Source organism: Corvus cornix, chromosome 20 (assembly GCF_000738735.6).
Source record: "Corvus cornix cornix isolate S_Up_H32 chromosome 20, ASM73873v5, whole genome shotgun sequence".
Lineage (NCBI taxonomy): Eukaryota > Metazoa > Chordata > Aves > Passeriformes > Corvidae > Corvus > Corvus cornix.
The window spans coordinates 11,315,178-11,334,449 of NC_046349.1; the positions used below are offsets into that span (position 1 = coordinate 11,315,178).

General features: G+C 39.0%; 1 protein-coding gene across 1 annotated transcript in view; it reads right to left on the reverse strand.

The window, feature by feature from the left end:
• The window catches only part of GNAS (GNAS complex locus), a 132,313-nt gene that overhangs the window by 26,464 nt on the left and 86,577 nt on the right, over nt 1–19,272 (reverse strand). The window contains 1 exon segment of the mRNA XM_039563263.1: nt 8,346–8,443. Coding sequence (XP_039419197.1) covers nt 8,346–8,443 — 98 coding nt within the window.

A 19,272-nucleotide genomic window follows, 5' to 3' on the forward strand; every position in this document is an offset into this window, starting at 1 on the left:
GTAAAAACACCAATCTCTCAGCCAAGATCCCACAGCAGACCTGAGCGCCTGACCTGGGCTGGATGTGGCTCTTGCCAGCACCACGATCCTTTAGCTGCCCAGGAGCCAAGACTCCTTCCCTCCCCCAGCTGCAGGAGGCTTCCTAAAAATAGTCCTTTGCCAGCTTTTACTCGGGCTGCAGTTTACATGAGCCCTCTGGGGGTAGGGGAACCTTGCAGAGTACCCAAGGCACTCACAGAAAATTTACTGGGCAGCCAACAAGTTTCAAGTGTAAATTACCATCCAGACACTGAAACCCCTCACTTCCATAATGAACACATTAGAATTTAGCTTTATTGGTGCATATCCTTCTCAGAGACTCAATTAGTGTACTACAATACAAATAAAGTTAACAGAGATTTGTATTTAACTACAACTTATTTCAACACGTTTCAGCTATAAAATCAATGTATAATATACTACAGAGTAATCAGTTCGAAATCACAAAGCCTATCAATGACATCCTGCTCCAGAATTACTCTTAATCACATGTAAAATTAGCCAGCAATTTCTTTCAGTTTATTTAGAACTTAGTCACATACTATAAAAAGTACTAAAAGTTACTTAAGCTCAGCTTCAGTTTGAGAACTTCACCTAATATGAGCTTAATCTATTTTTTAATTTTCAGCCTGCCCCTCCCGAAGTCAAGATTTTATGACCATGTTCTCTGCATGCAAGCACATGGTCTCAATAAACGCTTGAGCCTGCTGGTAAATTTATACCAAATGTCCTCCAGACATCTTTGTCAGGGGTCTCTAAAAAACAGTAACTTCAGCAATACCTGTGATTGCAGGCAAGCACCCAGACAAAAGAAATTTAAATTGAAGTCCCCAGTGAAGGAAAGGCTTTGGCGTATCACTGAGCAGTGGAGTTCACAGAAGAGGAAAATGAAGGGGAGAACGTGCAAGTCAGCAGCATCCAGTGCTCCCTCTCCCTGGGACTGGCAGTGATGCATCTGCAGTGTTTCAGCCCAGGGAATAATTGGGAATCGAACCTGGCGCTTTCACATTGTACCAGCAAATGTACTGGCCTCATTTCATCCTTGTATCAGGAATTTTCTGTTGCGTTCTATCTTTGGGAACACTGTTGCTTTTACTTCCTTTTTTAAAGCAAGTCTTTAATGAGGTTTTACAGTATCTTTTTAGGTTTTAAGTTCGATGAAACTATTCTCCTAATTGTCATCCTGTAATCTTGATATGTTCCTTTTCTGCAGCAATGCAACTGAGCCATGAGAGCTCTCGTAAAACCCAACCACCTCCCATGCACCAGAAGCTGCTGTGCCTGCTCACGGGGAACAGCAGAAACAGCAGCTCCCAAGGTCAGGCAAAAAGCTCCAGCAGCCACTCACCCACCCAGGCAAGTGAACTGCAAAATCCTAAAAAATATTGGTCACACCTGCTCCAGGATCGTGGCTATCGGAGCACCAGCGATGCACATCATTCCTGCAGCCCTTTCCTCCTGCAGCAGCATTTTCTGTGGCTTCCACAGCAGCAGCCAGACCTGGGAGTCCCCTGCCAGACCCCCCCAGCCAGTCCAGCACTGCATCCCACATCAGCTTCCCAACCCTCCTACCACAGAATCCACCCAGGAACAATAATCCAGCCTTACAAAATGTGCAAAAATGATGCAACCAATGCCACGCTCTTCCTCGTTTCCTCAAGTGTTTATTTATAGCTTGCCCTGTATTTTGTGCCTGCAGATCTTCCTCCTGCAGGAGGGATTCCTACAGAAGGCTGCTCCAGCCTGTGTGGAAGTCTTTTATTCTGGTTGTTTCTGTCTCACACTGAATTGTTGGTTCAAATCATAGCTCAAAACTACCCCTATCTGGGGCTTTCTCTGTTTGCACAAAGGGACCTTGCAAGAGCCTGGAAGGGTGAGTGAAAATTCATTCTCAGGAACTAATATGAGTTTTAAGAGTTGCTTGGATTGATCCTCACTACTTGACAGCTACAGTGTTTCACCAGTACAGCAATCCAGGACAGCTATACCATTAAGTCCAATACTCACAATTCAAGATTTGCTCTGTTTTAGAATAAGCTTATGGGAATTTTATGGTAGAACTGAGCATATTTTTTATATTAATGGGTAAAACTTAAAAAAAAAAAATACAGAAAGCTAGTACACCCAAGGTGCATGACAAACTTTACAGAGTTCACAGTCACAATTCCTCCTCTGACTTCTCACCCTAATTCATTCTGACCGATTCATTTATGATATTTACTCATTCCCAATTCAGACTGACCACTACCCATCTTCACAAAAACCAGAGGATTGAAGGATTACTGTGTACACAATCATCTACTATTTTACTCATTCCAGTTTTCTCAAAACATGTGTTTCAAGCAATGCGATTACAGAAGTTTCACCTGCAGTAAGCTGTTATTTCTAGGGTGGATTTGTTGCACTTTCCTTACCATAAAAAGGTATATTCTCTGTGTGGCAAATTTAGATTAAAAATACAGAAAACCAAGGAATATCATTGTAAGATCCACATACAGCAAAGGCAAACCCAAGAATCTTGAGCTTTCAGCATTTACGTAACTTTGCCAATTGTCTGACTCTGCGTGTGTCAAACCCCATCACACACTGGGCCTGTCCTCAGTAAATGCACCAAGGGTGTGTTCATCAGCTCTGCACGAGTGCCCAACACAGTGTTTACTACACTGGTGAGATCCCCTCACTCCAGGAATGTGTGGTATCACTAGAAGGATGAAAGGCTGCTCAGCAGAACACCACGGAATCCATGCAATCAGAGAGACTTGTGAAACCTGTTGTTAATGAATTCACTCACAGGAGGAGTGAATCATCTACTTCAAGAGAGTTTCTATTAGCATGGATCCAGGCTCTTGAATTTTTCTTAATCTTTACAATCATGAAAGAAAAATATAATTGTGTAGTAATGCTGTGGTAGTAGCTGCATTTAATGATCTCATGGAACAGTGCAACATACTAATTTCTTAAATAAATTGTTTTGTCTATAACAACACTGATGAATTGCTCAGAATGGATTGCACATTGAGTCAGGGCTGTGAATACACACATGATATCTTATTTACCATTATATTACTTGTTTGAAAAATATTGGTCATTTTAATTACATGCAAAATTATTTGTGAAGTCTCAAAACTTCACAATCAATCAATCAACAAAAGTCAACCCTACACATCTCCTTGATCAGAAGTTGATCATATACTTTTCAGGGTGGCTACTCTGTACCTGTTTACTAACTAACCCTGTTTACTAACCCCAGGTTAGTTTAGCTTTAGGCACAATGTGCAGAGCCAGTGTTGTTCACTAATTCTCGTTCTATTACAAACTTGTACCTACCAACAGCCTCCTCCAAAAGCCTCAGTGAACAAAATATGTTTTTTCATACATAACTATATATTCGCTCAGACTGTAACTTAATGCCACAACAAAAACTTTTGAGGATGGAAAGAAAGCACAGTGGGAAGGAATGAGGAACCTGTTGCCATTAAAATGCAGAAATTAGTGAGAGCTTAATTAACCAAAGGTTTTTGCTTATATTACATCTCCTGCTGTATTGCATTGCAACACTTTCCCTTCACCCACAAAAAAAAAAAAAAAAATTCCACTGCATTTGCATTTGTAGGTTTGCAGAGAACAGAACCACAAAAAACAAAACAGAAGCCTGAACAGGTATCAGAAGTATGTTGACTAAGTAGTCCAGACACTACTGAACCAAACAGACTTGAAAGCAATTACAAAAATATGCATCTGACATTTGCTTTAAAAAAAGCTCAAGATTACTTTATTTTCTCTTTTGGAAACAGAAATCCTTGGGATTACGCATATTTTGTCATTTATCTGTATGTTTAAAATCACTTGGTGATGCAAGCATAATATTCTTTATCAAACAACACAATTGGCCATTTTTACCACTAGTAACAAGGAATCTGTTCTTCTCTTTACTGAATTATTTTTAACTCTGTTAATTAACATTATGGGTATAGGCCACCCATCAAGAAATTTGGCTGAAGAACTTTGTCTGTAGAATTCTGGACTGTAGCCAAATACTTTTAGTACAGTTTCAAAGTATGAGACAGGCTCTGCTGGTGCTGGAGTTCCAGAAACGTGACTCTGCACCTCCAGAGCCTCCTCCCTGCGCCTTCTCCTTCCCCGAAATGGCAGCGCAGGAGAGGAGCTGGTGGCAGGAAATAGCGTGAGAATGGGCTCCTCGTGCTACTTCCAGCCCTTCCTGACATCGCAGGGTGTGAAATGGGCTGCAAACACTGTCTCTCACATTATTTCCTTTTCCACCCCAGCCAAAACCAGGAAGCGCCAGCGAGGAGATTCGCAGGGAAAGCGCAGAGTAAAATGAAGCCGGAGTCAAATGAGTGGCCAAGGCTAACTAAAGCAAAAATTCAGGGGTCTGTGGGCACAGCCTAGCATTAGCAACTCTAGAAGAAGCACTAGAAGGCTCATGTAGTACCCAGGCTTTGCTTTTGATTTGCTGAATAGTTAACCCAAAGGCTCCTGACATCAAAGCAAGTTTCTTCAGGCCATCCACAGGCTTTGGGTGAGACCTGCCAGGACAGCGTGGGCACCATCCATGTCCTTGTGCCACGAACAGCACATTCCTAGGGGAGAGATCCTGCTTACTCTGACTGCTCTGCTGGGTATTTACGAGTCTTTAAAACCAGAGCTGCTCAAATGAAACCTGAGGTAGAAGTACTGGAAACAACAACGCTTCAAAGAGATCACACTGGTTTGTATTTGACAAAAGACAGATTTGACAAACAGGTTTTGGCACATCACAGTGGAAATGGCTCCTATATTTTTAATAATAAGTAATATATTCTAAATAAAATGCAATCCTGTGCCTTCAGAGAAGACATATGAAGGATGGTAAATAATTTAACACCGTTTGGGATTTTCTGTATTCTAGACACTTCTGTGTTCTTCTGTTTATTATCAGCCAAGAGCAGGATCACATGGCAGCTTCATACGAACACTCTGTGTACACCCCTGCAAGAGCAATGAAATTTGGTCTCCTCATAGATAAAGCTCCCTCCTCACTGCTGAAATACAGACTGGTGACAATGTCACAGACCGTGTTGTTCTAAAAGCAGAATTGAAACTGATTTCTTAGTAAGGCCAGTTAAGAAAAGGGAAACAAACCTTCTTTCCTTTCTCTGCGTCTCAAGACTGTAAAATATGCCTTGGCAGGAAGTACAGTAAAGCTCATGACGAGCAGAGGCAGCTACTCTTTCAAAATGAACAGGGTTCCTTCGAAGTGACACTTTTCATTTAGCCACAGTGAGCTTGAGGATACAGGGCAGGATACCAGAAGGGCTCTCCAGCAGATGAGGTTACTGGCCAGGCCTCCCAGCTTCACACCTCCAAAGATCACAACTGCAGTGAAATGGGAAGCCAGGTACCTGTGGCTTTTGGTAAAGTAGTCTTCTCTGAGCCAACACAACCAGAGACTCGGTGGAGCAACAGTAAGAGCGTGTATTAATGTCACTTCTTAAGGGAAGACACTGAAAATTGTAGAGATTCAGAAGGAAGCATTGTACATGTGAAGTTACTGCTCCAGAATAGGTGAAAAATACCACTTCCAGACTCTAAATCCCTGCACTGGAGTTATGGAGATAAAACATCGAGAATTTCGTTTGTTCCCACTTTCTTGGGAAAGCTTTTCCCTCACGCTCTGTCCATTCAGGAGAGCTCCTGACCCATCAGCACACTCCTGTCTTTCCTCAGCACAAACTCTGCAGAAGTTTAAGCTGCCATCTCCCCAACATCTTTCTTTCCAAATTCTCCAGCCCTGAATCGTGGAAAGCCCTTCTCCTGGACTACAGCTAAGCTGTCTTCATGGACAATCAGCTTTTAACCATGGAAAGCAGAATTGCTAAAAGACAGGCAAAACTAATTTTTAAATGTTCAGCAGAATGTTCTTGCAAAGCTTCCTACATAAAACTTTGTCACAACAGTGAAAAAATCTGAGTTTTTAAAAAACTCAAAATGTTAAATAAGCCCATACCAAGACAAACTTTACACTAAGCAATTTACCCTTCAAAAAATCACAGTTGAAAAAAATCAAATTTTTTTACAAACAACTGTAAAAAGTTTTGTGAACAAGAAACATTGTTTAAAATTTTAAGGCAATTCACTGAGGAAAGAAGCCATTAATATTTAAGAATTTATGCAACTTTCAAAAACAAGATAGGATTTTTGGAAGCCAGATTGATCTTGAAAGAGAAAAGCCACTTTTCCATTTCCCAGTATGCCTTTCTTGTTTTAAATGGGGACTTCAAAAGGGGACAGGTGTTCAGAACCCAAAACACCTCTCTGAAAAAATTGACAACCCCAACAGAGATTGCTCAATATTCTCTTTTCACTTCTATTAGCACTAACAGCAGTGACTTGCACATTCATATTGAAACAGCCCTCCCTTAATAAATCTCAGATACATTTTATATTTTGCTTTTGCCACATTTTTGTTAGCGTGTGCTCACCAGGTTAATTTAAAGGCTTCAATCAAGTCAGATTTTACAAGAAGCAATTTTTGTTAGGTCCCTTGAAAATTTAATTTGATAAAAACAAGTTCAGCATTTCAAAGTGACATTAGACTCCAAGCAAACATTTTGCCATTAAAAAACTCCTACTGTGCATATTCTGTTATTAAAAACAACACCACTGCATGGTCAAAAATGCCAGAAAGGACAAAAACTACCAAAATTGACAATTAGAAAGCTACTGCTGCAAGACTATACTTTACTATCACATTGAATAAATATTAGAATTATGAAATATTTTTAGAAGGAAACAGCAATTTTTATTTTATTTTCTTTAGGGGAAAAATATCTCATTTGTCAGCAATGTTCAAAGTTTATTTTTGGCTCAACAGCCCATGATGTAGAATGAAGTGTTCCACTAGATGGAGCAGGACGGTAAAGCCATCATGAGGGCAACTTCCCCTGCTGATCCACGGAAAAGTCAGTGTCCAGGGATGGTAAGAATTTTAGCTTTCTTCTGTGCTTTCAGGACAGAAAAAGGGCAACACAAAAGCCTCTTAGTGCTCAACAATACTTCCTTCTTCACAGCATAGAAGCTGACTATTAACAAACACTAACCAGAAACAAACCCAGCTCCTCCTCATTTCTATCAACTTTACACTAGAAACACAAAATTTACTGGATGCTTGTCTGAAAATGAAAATCTTAGTACTTTTTTATTTTGTAGCAACTGAACTTGCAAAAAGCTTCATGCCAAATGATCAAACATTAGTCACCTAATGCAAAAGACATCGTTACACATCAAACAAATTCACTCTGGAAACAATGGCAAAACTTCAAAGAGGCTCCTACAGACCTGGAGCTGTGCAAGGCATAGTAAAATTATCTCTCTTGTCTCTTTTCAAACAGAGCTAATTGTTGATTTACCTTTAAGTCTACCTAAACAAACAAACAAAAGAAGAACCTTACAGATTTTATTTCATCAGATGTTCTTTAAGAGATGCAGTGTTAGACAAACTGCAGTTGCCATAATCGTGTGAAACAAGAAACCTTCATTTTCTTGACCTTAAACCTTATTTCAGTTTCTCCAAAAGAAGTAGAGAGAAACTAACAAGGAACAGTTTTAAGCATTAATATTTCAAATTTAAGTCCTGCAATTCTTGAGTATGCACAGCGAAAGTACCGGGAATGGTCACAATTAACTTGAGCACCTTGCCATAAAAAATCCTGAACCACAGTATACTGCTGGATGTGATAAGTAACTGCAAACATGCAGCAGACTCTCAAGACAATACTAATTACCCCAGCAGTATAAATACCAGAAGAGAATGACTCTTTCTCAGATATGTGCATGAAGGCACACAAGCAGAACTCCGGTGACTGATCACAGGCTGCTTCCCATGATTGTTGCTCCCATCTCTTTGTTTCCAGCTAAATAAATTGCACTAGAAACCAAAGTGACAAACAGGTTTGTTTCCCACCCACATTCTCTCCAACTTACTGAAAGTTGCTGCAGCACCTGAAGCTGGCATCTGGAAAGGACGGGGCCAAGTGGAAGAAGCAGAAATTTGGCCTTGGAGATAATAAAACTGTCCCCTCATTAAGGGGCCAGCCTTTGGAAAGACCTTTTGAAAGCACCTGCAAGGTTTTCAGTGTAGATACAACACCAGCTTGTCCCACCTCTCTGAACAGCTGATTACCAAGAATTCATTATGCACCACAAATTCCTTTTCCAGGGATAAGGGAAAGCAAGCAGCAGGACATCAAACCAGTTCATTCCCCTCAGTCACAAAGCCCCGTGCAATGGAATGGAGCAATACTCACTACTGTGCACAGTCAATCAGCTGGTACTCGTTGGATCTCTCATAGCAGGCTTTCACACCTTCATCCTGCCAAAGTGTTTTTGTGTGTTCATAAAACTCCTGAAATGGGAAAACAGTGTTAGGGAACGGGTTAGAGATGAGGAGAATCATCAAATAGTATCATATCATTTCATTTTGCAATGAGCAGGAAATGGAGCAGATTTAACAATGATCTTTAACCATGCTTTAGAACATCACTACAAGTTCAGTTGGCTTTCTAAGTTTGACTTAAACATTCTGTAACACTTAAAGAACTGCTTCTCAATCCCTGATTGAATCCAACCACCTACTGTAAGAAGGGTTAATATCCCATCAATGACAATTTCGTTGGCATTTTTAATAATCAGTGCTATTTGGTAACATTTGTTCTTTAACTCATGGTGTCACTATTTTACATTTTTGTGGCTGTCATGATTTTTTTTTCTTCAGTGAAACACTACTTCTCTATAATTCCTACATGAATGATAATGATAATTAAGCTTTACATGACTCTGCAAGTTAGTGAGGATCTTCAGGGACTATACAGACATCCGTATCTTACTTAACTCTGTACCACTTTCATAAATTTATTCTTTTACAGTGTAAAAAGACATTGAACTACAGAAGAAAGACAGTGATACAAGGCTAGATCATGTTTTGTCTCAGCCTTAAAAACTGCAATCCCAGATATGAAAGCAGACAGCCAAAAATGCAATGCTTCAGTTTTGTTGAACCTGCAACACAAGTTAACAACACAACCAAAAGCCCTTTCATTTGGCATATGAAAGATGCACTTTGGCTCCAACAGCATGTGCAACATGGATTGAACTTCTGGCCATCAGTCTAAGAACTCTGAATAGGCTGAAAAAGAACAGCAGCAGCCTGGTGACTAAAATACATACAGACACCACTGTGGGCATTCCTCTTATCAACAACCATGGGTGCTCCTTGGCTATCTCTCAGAGCTTTCTGATTTTAAGTAGCAAGTATTTTTTTTTAATCCAGACCAGCACAAGACCTTTCAAATACTTGCTGTATATATTCTATCTCTCCCCACCCCTTTTTTTTTCAGCAGAATTAGTTTAAAGAAGAAGAAGAATGTGTTATTTTTGAATAGCCATGGTACCGCTTCAAGGTTCTTCCATCTCTTAGGATATCAGTCTCTCACATTCCTTTACTATCAGTGTAGTACAAAGAAAGGGGACACATTGCAAATTTCACTTTGAAAACAGTTTTTTAAAAAATTCATGCTCCTACCAGAATGTTAACTAACACCTGAACTGTAACAGAACAGTAAATCCTTTAAATTGCATCCTAAAGATGCATAAAGGCATCTTAAGTAAATTTAGTGATGCTGATTTTCAGAGCACCCTCTTCTTGGCAGGTATGAGATGCGTGTGTGATTGTGTGATCACACAATTGTGAATACCAACAAGGGAAGCAGCCCATCAGATGCAAATTTCATTATCCTTTTATTGCTATTAAGCATTCACTAGCTGCACATACACAAAAATGAGAGTAAACACAAAATACACATCTAAATTTTGTTCTGATTTCTTTTAAAGAGATTATGACGTTTATGTATGGTATTAGATTTCAGTTTGTTCCTGGCTTTTATGAACTGTTCATGAACAAAAAGACCAGTTAAATTTCCTTCAAAAGTAGGTAAGAAGATTTTATTTGATTTTTAGTATTTGCAGATTGCACAACCATTTGCTTTTGCTATTAAGGAAAATAAAAGATGAACCAACATCTTAATTTCAGTCCTCAGTTTTCTGTCTCCCACTGCTGGAATTATCTTCACTGGATACTTAAATTTTGAAGATTTCCAATTTCTTGGCAGTTGGAGGACTATCAGTCACCTTCGACTGTATCAGAGCACAGTGAGGAAAGTATCTTTCCAAAGCAAAAAGGAGAAGGAAGATAAAAGTAAAGAAGAGAGAAGGAATTATCTGCAATCTCACTATATTTGAACCAAACCCCTTTTGGGGAATGTTTCTATATTTATTTTTAGAAGTAAAAACTGTCCAATACAGAACATCATACAGCTCACTCAACTTATTACTACAAAGCTGGGAATCAGAAAAATGGAATCGGCAATTTTACAAGGTTTTTTTTTTCCTGAAACAGCAGCTGATTCAAATGGACAAATAACTAGGCAGAGCTAAGTTTACAAAAAATGCAGTAAAACATTCTTCATCACCTACAACTGTAGATACAAAGTGAAAAAAGGCAGTGCTTTAATAACAAAAGGCACAGCACAGTAAAATTCTGCCACAAAAATTCTTCCTCATTACTGTTTCTCACTACAACTATGACACTTTGGCAGAGAGCTGATATAAAGCAATTATTTCAAAGACCTTTTAAACTCCATAATGCCTTACATTTGGAGTAGTTTCTGCAATCAGATCTTAAAATGGGATGAAAAATAAAACCAGTTCCCGGCCCTAGCATAAACACATTGATATAGCAAGCCCAGGGTTTAGTTTACCAGAACAGTTACATATTGTTTAGAAGAGTCCTCCCTGTGTTCTAAGGGCAGTTTTCACTTCTAAGAAAATATGTCAATTACAGTAATGGGATAAAGATCAGTGTTTGTGCCTTGTTAGGCCAAATTAGCAATAAAATACTTAAAACTGCCTTTATGCCTGTCCTGCTAATCTGAACTATAACCAGCAATACTTAGGCAATCTTCTCAGTATGGTTGTTGACTGTCCAAGTGGGATGGAAAAAGAATTTAATTCCACATTCTTTGAACTTTTTATTGGGATTTCAAAATCAGGATCTACAGCAACTGAAGAGTAATAGGTTATTCTACTAAGACACAGTGGGGTTTCTTTGGGATGGGTTTTTGCTGTTACTTTTAGTCCTTTTTTGTTGTTTGTATTAATTGTGTTTTAAAAAGTGAACTACATGACTTGTGATGGTCATACACAACCTTTTTGTCTTTAGGCCACATCAAACACATCTTTACACACGTTGGGACTAATGCTGAGCCACCTTACACAGCTGTGAACCAGGAAGGTTGTTCACCCAAGCAAAGTCAGAACCAGGCTTGCAGAGTTCATCTCCTGCTTTATTAGAAGCCTCCTTACTGTAGTGACTGATTTTAGAATTAAGACATAGTAGCTGGTTGCAAAAACCCAGATTCTCCCTGCTCCCCAGTACACCTACACTAACCACAGCTCTGAAATAATATTTAAGAAAAAGAATAACACAAGAAATCCTCAGCATCCCATTTGAGTCATGGAATGTAGCCTGGGGCTACTCTCAGGGAAGGCAAGTAAAACCACAAGATTTGTTATGTATTTAGGTAAAACAGGGGCTTCAGAGGCCACTAGAAAAATCAAGTCAGTAACAGGGTTGGGGTTTTTTTTAGTTAAATAGGTATAATTTGTATGAGAGCTCTAAAAATAATGAGTTAGGAAACAAATTAACCAAAAGTAGCAGGAAAATTTCCTGAAAAGAAATAGCCAGAAAACTAGTCCTTACATGTCTGGTTCTTGTTTCCACAACACTGATTCATTTGCTGGCACATTCTAATATAACAGACACTACAGCAGCATCAACACAGGTTTTTCTTGCACTAGAAAATGGAACTCCTAACAAAACAGCTAAAATAAACAAATAATACTAAATAACAATTTGGTTTGAGATGACATTCCACAACAAACAGGATTTGAATGTTAGGTTCCAAACGATCCATAGTATTTGCAGTGCAGGATCATATTATCCACTCTTGCCCTTTGCATACTTAAAATTGAAAAAAAAAATCAAATTATGTCATTTTCCATTAAAAAAGAAATAAAATGCTGCAGTGTAACAAAACACACCCAAGATCCTGTTTAAAGTACAGCTGAAGCTGTGTAAAGCAACAAAAGTCAACAGAAGTGGTGACAGGATGGCACCACCAGGGAAGGTGAGGAGTGAACTCCTCCTAAGCTTTATGTCAGGATTGGAGCATTTATTCACCACCAGAGCAGACTTCACACGTCCCAAAGCGTTAACAGAACCCTAAAGAGGGAGAAATCCTTGAGGAGAACACTCAGGGAAAGGAATGTCAATGTAACACAGATCTGAAGAGAACAAACAGGGCCTGACTGAATCTGCTCAGGCTGGGCAGGGGCATAGTTTGAATTCCGGGCACAATCCCCAAGAACAGGCTCCACTTCTGGGAAACTATAAAAAACCCTGAGAAAATCCTCTGTCTGGGTAAACCTTCTCTGGTTTTGCTTAGATAACTGAAGGATCAAAGACCACGACTTGCTGCTGCTGAGGAAACCTCACCTCTCATAATACCCTATTTGCCACAATGGTTAGAAAGCTGCATTTATGTGAAATTATTTTTCATTATTAATGTTTTATTTATGAGGCAACAGTTTCTCCACCTGCTGAAAGCTTCCCAATCCAATGAGTCAATAGGCAGCATTTGTAAATCACTTGAATTCACTTACAGGAATCTCTGCAAAGCTCTAGAGAAAAAAACCCATCAGTGGAAATGCAGAAGGGATGCTTGGAAAACAGTTCTTTGTTCCAGAAAGATCTTGCTGACACAAGTCTGGATTAGAAACGGGACAATGCAGAGTCTAATCAAATTTAAAACCTACTATTTCAAATTTCACCAAGTTGAATAAATGGCAGCAAGTAAACAGTAGTTTTGCTTAAAGTCAAACTACAGAAAGTGTTAAAGAACTTGGGGGTTGACCGCTTTGGTTGTTAAAAAAAATAATCCTCAAGAGACAAACTCCAGGCCTGGGAAAAAATAAAGGAACCAAGATCTGCTTTTGAGAAGAATTCTAAAAGGATAAAATATTAGTAGAAAATGAAAGAATATAACTGGACATACTGTCTACAAGGCTTTGTTCCCTCCAGATATATAAATACTCAAGAGACGTTAAAAAAATGTTTATGAAGCAATGTTTTATAGGCATTAGGATGTTGGCAGGGAAAAACATTGGCACAGTCCTTGCCACTGTGACACCATATTCACAGGAAACTTAGCATGGACATGCTGCATTACCTTTTCTTTGTAAAATATAATATAGGGTGGATCCTTCAGCAGAGCAGTTTATTTACTAATTCCATCAAAAGTCAATGCCATTGAAAAAAACCTTACCTCCTAAAAGGTGTGTACAACCATTACACAATGTTGTGGTTAAAACTGGGATTCAATTCCTGGGCAAAGTTCACTGTCCCATGGAGCTGCACATTTCATAATAAGAGTTTTAAATAGGTCACCGACTTACAAACCTGAGGATTAAAGGTCAAACCAGCTTCTAACTGTAAAACTGTCTCCTGGAGGACATTTGCTCCCCAACGTGTTCAGTTTTTTAAAGTAGCACCGACCATTGATTTCAAACCCCTTCACAGACCTACTCTGCCAGGGGGGAGCACAAACTTTCCTTTCCTGAGAGCCAGGCAGTTCTGCTGCATTCCACAAGCGAGGCATTGCAACAAGGCAAGGTCACGGGATGGCAGGGCAGCACAGAGCATTCCAAGACAAACTGCACCAGCTGATTTTCTCCTTCCAGGATAGGAAAGTACCCAACAAATTGATTTATTTCTCATTGCTCGTAGCTGAAATCAAGTGATCACTACTGACTCTAAGGGCACTCAGAGAAGGGAATTCAAGGCAACTTTTCATTCTCCCCAAGCTTGGGCAGGGATACCAGAATGTATTAAATTTGTCAAATCAGACAGTTTAATAAGCCACTTACTTGAATAGGGAAACATCTGCATTCCTAATGGTGTGAACAAGTGTTAATTATTGCTTGCTATTTTAGGGCAAATACGCTGATGATATCACAAAGGAAACGCATACCTACGAATAGTTGAAGATATTCTCCAGTTACTGGCACGTGTCCAGAGCTGAATACAAAACTCTTTGGGAGAGGCCAGTGCACTCAGCACTTCCCATAACTGAGTCAGAAATATTTTCAGCAAGGATTCAGGCTCATTATCAATAGCTTTGCATGCTTGGAAAAGAAGAATGATTCTGAAATAGTCTGTGCGTCTGCCTGGTAACTTCTAGTAAATTAAACTGGACGTGGCTGCAAGGATTGGCCAATGGGAAGGGAATTCTACGTAAGAAATTTCTGTCAGGTTTGAACTCACATTATTCCCCTTTGTTAAGAGTTTCAAAACACCACAGCATTTTAGAAATGTGCCAACACACAAATCCCTACCCATAAGCTACAATGTGCCCTTGGTTGGAAGTCCTCACTAACATAATATCAAACCATTTCTCTTTTATTTCTACTTTCCCAAGAAGTTTAATCACCACAGAAACTTCATCTGTTGATACCAGAACACAGCTCCTCAAGGTTTATTAGGGAGGAAAACTCACTTTGGGTGAAAGCATCAAGCCTGCTCCCCATTTCCTCAAGATTCCTCTGCGATTTAAACCAAATAATCAGTGTTCCTCTGCTTCTTCAAAGTGTATCATACATAGAAAGAGGCAATTCATTAATGGATCAAACTTCCTGATAGCATAAAAGGCACAAAGAAGTCTTCTACCCCATTCCAGCTCTCTTCCAGGGTACTTCAGAGGGGTGATAGAGGCAGTTCAACCATCAGCTATTTTTGGAGACTTCAGTGTAAGAAGGAAAGTTTAATAAAACTCTGAGAAATTTCCTTTGAGCCTTAAATCAGGGTTTGGAAAATGTCTTTCATACTACATTATTTAGCTGCTTTTTGTTTAATGAATTTATAGTAAGCTTGAACAGTCAAATCAAATGACCTTACTACCTCACATAGTGCCAAGAACAAACACCTGGGACCACACTTAACTCTGCTGCCTCCTTTCAGAGTGGAAACAAAAAGCCTCTTTTTGCCAGAAACTTCCACCAACAGAAAAGAGTGTAAGATAAAACAGTTCTCCTCATTCCTCCCAAGGACATCTCACTAACCCTCTTACAACCTTTCTGAAGAAGCAGCATCTGTACTCATAGAAGTATTCACAGGCTCACAATAAAGTCTACATGAAAAAATGAAGCTCAAATATACTTCAAAAAATTAATTTAAAGTTCTGTTTAATTGCTGGGATTTCTTTTTAAGAGTAAAAAGATACCCTGTTTCCTGGGAGCTTAAAAAAAAAAAAAAAATCTTAAATTTTACTGGAACACTGAAGAAATGTCACGTACTCTCTAAAGACCAGTTGAAAACCCTGACCAGTCAGCTGGACACAACAGGGCTGTGGCTGGATCCACTGTAATACCAGGGAGGCTCACAGGTATAATTTTATTTCATCTATGCATACACCAATATTTTGTGATAGTCTCTTACTGTGATTAAAACCAGAAAATGCTCAAGAATTTCTATATTAAATTATGCCTATTTCCTGTTTAATTCAGCTGACAGCTCTTCTATTTCAACATAAATTGAATTAACCTGTTCTTGTTCTTTAAGATTGCTCTGAGGAAAACAAAGATGATGTATCAAGAGAATTTAAGTCACGTGAACTTCTGAACCTGTAAATATGGTCTGGTATGGTGGGAATTTACTGGATAAAAATATAAATTCAGAATAAAGCATTAGCTTTTACTTCAAATACTAATCAAATAAATCTATAATAATAAAGCAAAATATAGGGTGAGGGGGTTTTGTACTACAAAAGCAACTGGACTACAGAAAAGAGATGTATATAATCCCCAGTGTCTCAAGTCCTGGGCGAAATTCCTTGTGCGATTTCAACAGAATTATGTGAACACCTCAGTGAAAGCACTGCAGAATTTAAAGGGCTGAAATTTAAAAAAAATCATTTCCAATAAATACATTTGCACTAACAAAATTTGCTAGATATTGCTAGTCACACATAAGAGTAAAATATTCCTACCAGGCATTTATCCATGTAGGCAAAAATCAGAGATTTCAGGAGATTCATTTGCAAATCATTAGTAGTTATATGTGTCTCAATTTTGAGAAACAGAAATGAAATCAAGTGGCTGCCTGCCTGACAGACCCTCTACTAAAAGAAGGCTTCAAAATAACTCTTTAATTAATCTGTATTCAAGAAATTTTTCTGCTATTAAAGGACAGGAAAACCAGCTTTACATAAATTCCTGTTAAAGTCCGATCAGGTAAACTCAATTGGATTATCTGGAAGCCCATTTAGAGGGAGCTGCTCTGTGTAGATAAGATAATAGAGATTTTAAAAAGAGTAAGTAAGGAGTATTTCAGAGGATCTAGCACCACATCAGTGATACTGTCTGTAAGACTTCCCACTCCTTTCTCGGAGTATTAACATTCTCGAGGCAAAAATACTTTACATATCCACATTTTCTACTAATTCTGCACCTCAAGATGCTTCTCGAAGATATATATGTATTTATCACTATTTTACACATAACAAGATAGAGGGCACTAAAAAAAGGGAAATAGGACATTGAGGTGTCTTGCTCAAAATCTTAAAGAGAATCTGGACAAGAAAAAGCTGGAGCCCTCAATCTTCTCTCTGTAGTACGTATTCAAACTGCACACAATATTGTCCAGACACCCAAGAAACCGAGCACTGTCTCCCACCTTTCCCAGCTTCCCACGAATATCCTCAGCAAAGAAAAGTTTTGCCCACTTTCACACCCCAAAATTTGTGACATTTGAGATATTCCCATGGGAAATGTCCCCCACTGCAGTGAATATGTTTGTCATTACTTTATAAAGCTAGTGATGCTGTCAAACCAGAACAGCTCTCTTCTTCTCCCATGATGTATTTAGACAGGAATAATAATATATCTATCACTATACCCATCAGGGTGGTTATCTACAGGGACACATAATTTTGTTCTGTTGCCTACATAATTAAGGAACACTTCTGGCAGCAAAGAGATCCCAGCTCACATCTTTTCTTACTGAGACTCTATTATCTTGTTACCTTCTTGAAGATTTTGGTGTCAAAACCATTTTAGGGACTCCAAAGCCCCGTTCTGACCCTGCTGCAGGTTAAGGGATCACACTGTGCACCACCTCCTTTGTACCCACACTGCCCACAGGCCAGGTTGTAAATCAGCCCTCAAAACTGATCCCTGTTAAAAATAATCTCCCCAAAATAGAAGAGAGAAGGAGTAAGGGTTACTAGGGTTATTTTTAACCTGGGGTGGTTCAATGGTCTGATTTACACCGGGGACCCAGTGGAGGTTTTTTTGGCCCAGTGCGGGTGGCACATCCCGGTGTGGAGCGGAGGGAAGGGTTGGCTGTGGGCACAGGGGATGCTGAGCTGCCTTTGAGGCTGAAGCCAGAGTGTGGTAAAGCTCAAGGACACCACTCAGAAACCATAATAAAACCATTCAGCAGCAGTGGTAGTGGGAGATTCAAAATAACTACAATGCAGCAGTGTAATAAAACTTAAACTGGAACCAAGAGACCGGCAGACAACATCAGCATCTCTTCTAAACATCCTCAACCTAGAAAGCCATAGGCTGGAGTCATTCCTCTGGTATTCTGCCCTTCAATAGCTAATACTCTGATTCTACTACTTTCTGAATACCATTTTTCTGAATTTAGTATGGTATTTTCAAGAGACAGCTTCCTCAGCTGAGTCCAGATCAATTAAAAATAGGCAGCTGTAAATCCTGCCCAGCTATTTTGAATATTTCATTAAAACCAGAGAATTATAATTGGACTGCTACCCAAAGTAAATAGGTTTCATTTCATAGCTTGGTTCGATTTGGTTGATCATACAGTGTGAAATGTTGATAGAACAGGAACATTTCCTTTCCACTTCTAAAAGTAAGAGCAAAAAGAAAGGGATGAGAAGAAGGCCACTATTCTAGTTGATCCTGGGGATGGAGAAAATATCCTAACCACTGTCTGGTATGCAGAACAGGAATAAAAATACCACTTTTATAACCCAGCTAACCCAACATCACCTGACATTTGAGACAGATATACAGCTAATTTGAATTATTGAAACTACTTACGAGGTTGAGTTTTAACACTGAAAACACACACAGAGTTGTGTTAAGCTAAATGCATCAAAAGACAGTAATGATGGAAATGCCATTTGGAAGTCTCAACTATAGATCTGATCTACTAAAAACTGCAATATTTTAAAACACCAGCATGACTATGTGGACAGAATTCCTTTCAGTCAGCACTATGTTTTTCCTCTCTCCATATGCTACTACTTGCATTCAAGAAATCTAATTTCTTAATACCAACTGTGCTGAATTAATAAATCTCCAACATACTAAATTTTCAGCTTTAAAGGGGATGTTTAACCTAGCATTACACTGTACCAACATTATTTTTAACTCAAGCTGTTGTTTTTTAGGTTTTTTTAATTCAAAACAATATGGTCCACACAAATGACACACATTTCCTGTAAGTCAAAAACTGCAAAGCAAACAGATGGAGACCCAGACTAAGAAAAGAATTAGAATATCAGAACACAAAAGTTGCTCTAATCCTAATTTACATCTAAAGCCAGATCCCAGTATTAGCATCCTACCTTTTTCTTGACTTTCTTCTGCCTTTCACATTACACTGAACCTTGCTGTTAGGAAACAGGCACTCTAACTCCACCTGTTCCACAGGGAATTATAAACACAGATTTTGGCCTCTACCTTAAAATTCATTTCAACTACTCCTTCATACACACAAGATGATGACCTTGAGCAGTACTCAAGGATTGTGATTTCTGACACTATGCACTGAGAGTTGGCATCTAGGGACACTCCAGATCTTAACTTCATTTGAATCATGCAGTTAAAATGCAGGTTCAGTTTTCCAGGTACCAAAGGACTACAACCTACATTCAGACACACTCAGAAATCAGAGATATATTAACTTATATAATCACCAAGGGCAGAGAGAGCCAACAATAGTCCTTCAACATCTGTGGCTAATGCATATCCAGTTTAAAACCTCAACCCCACAAACATTTACATATGAAATAAGTTAATCACGCCAATGAA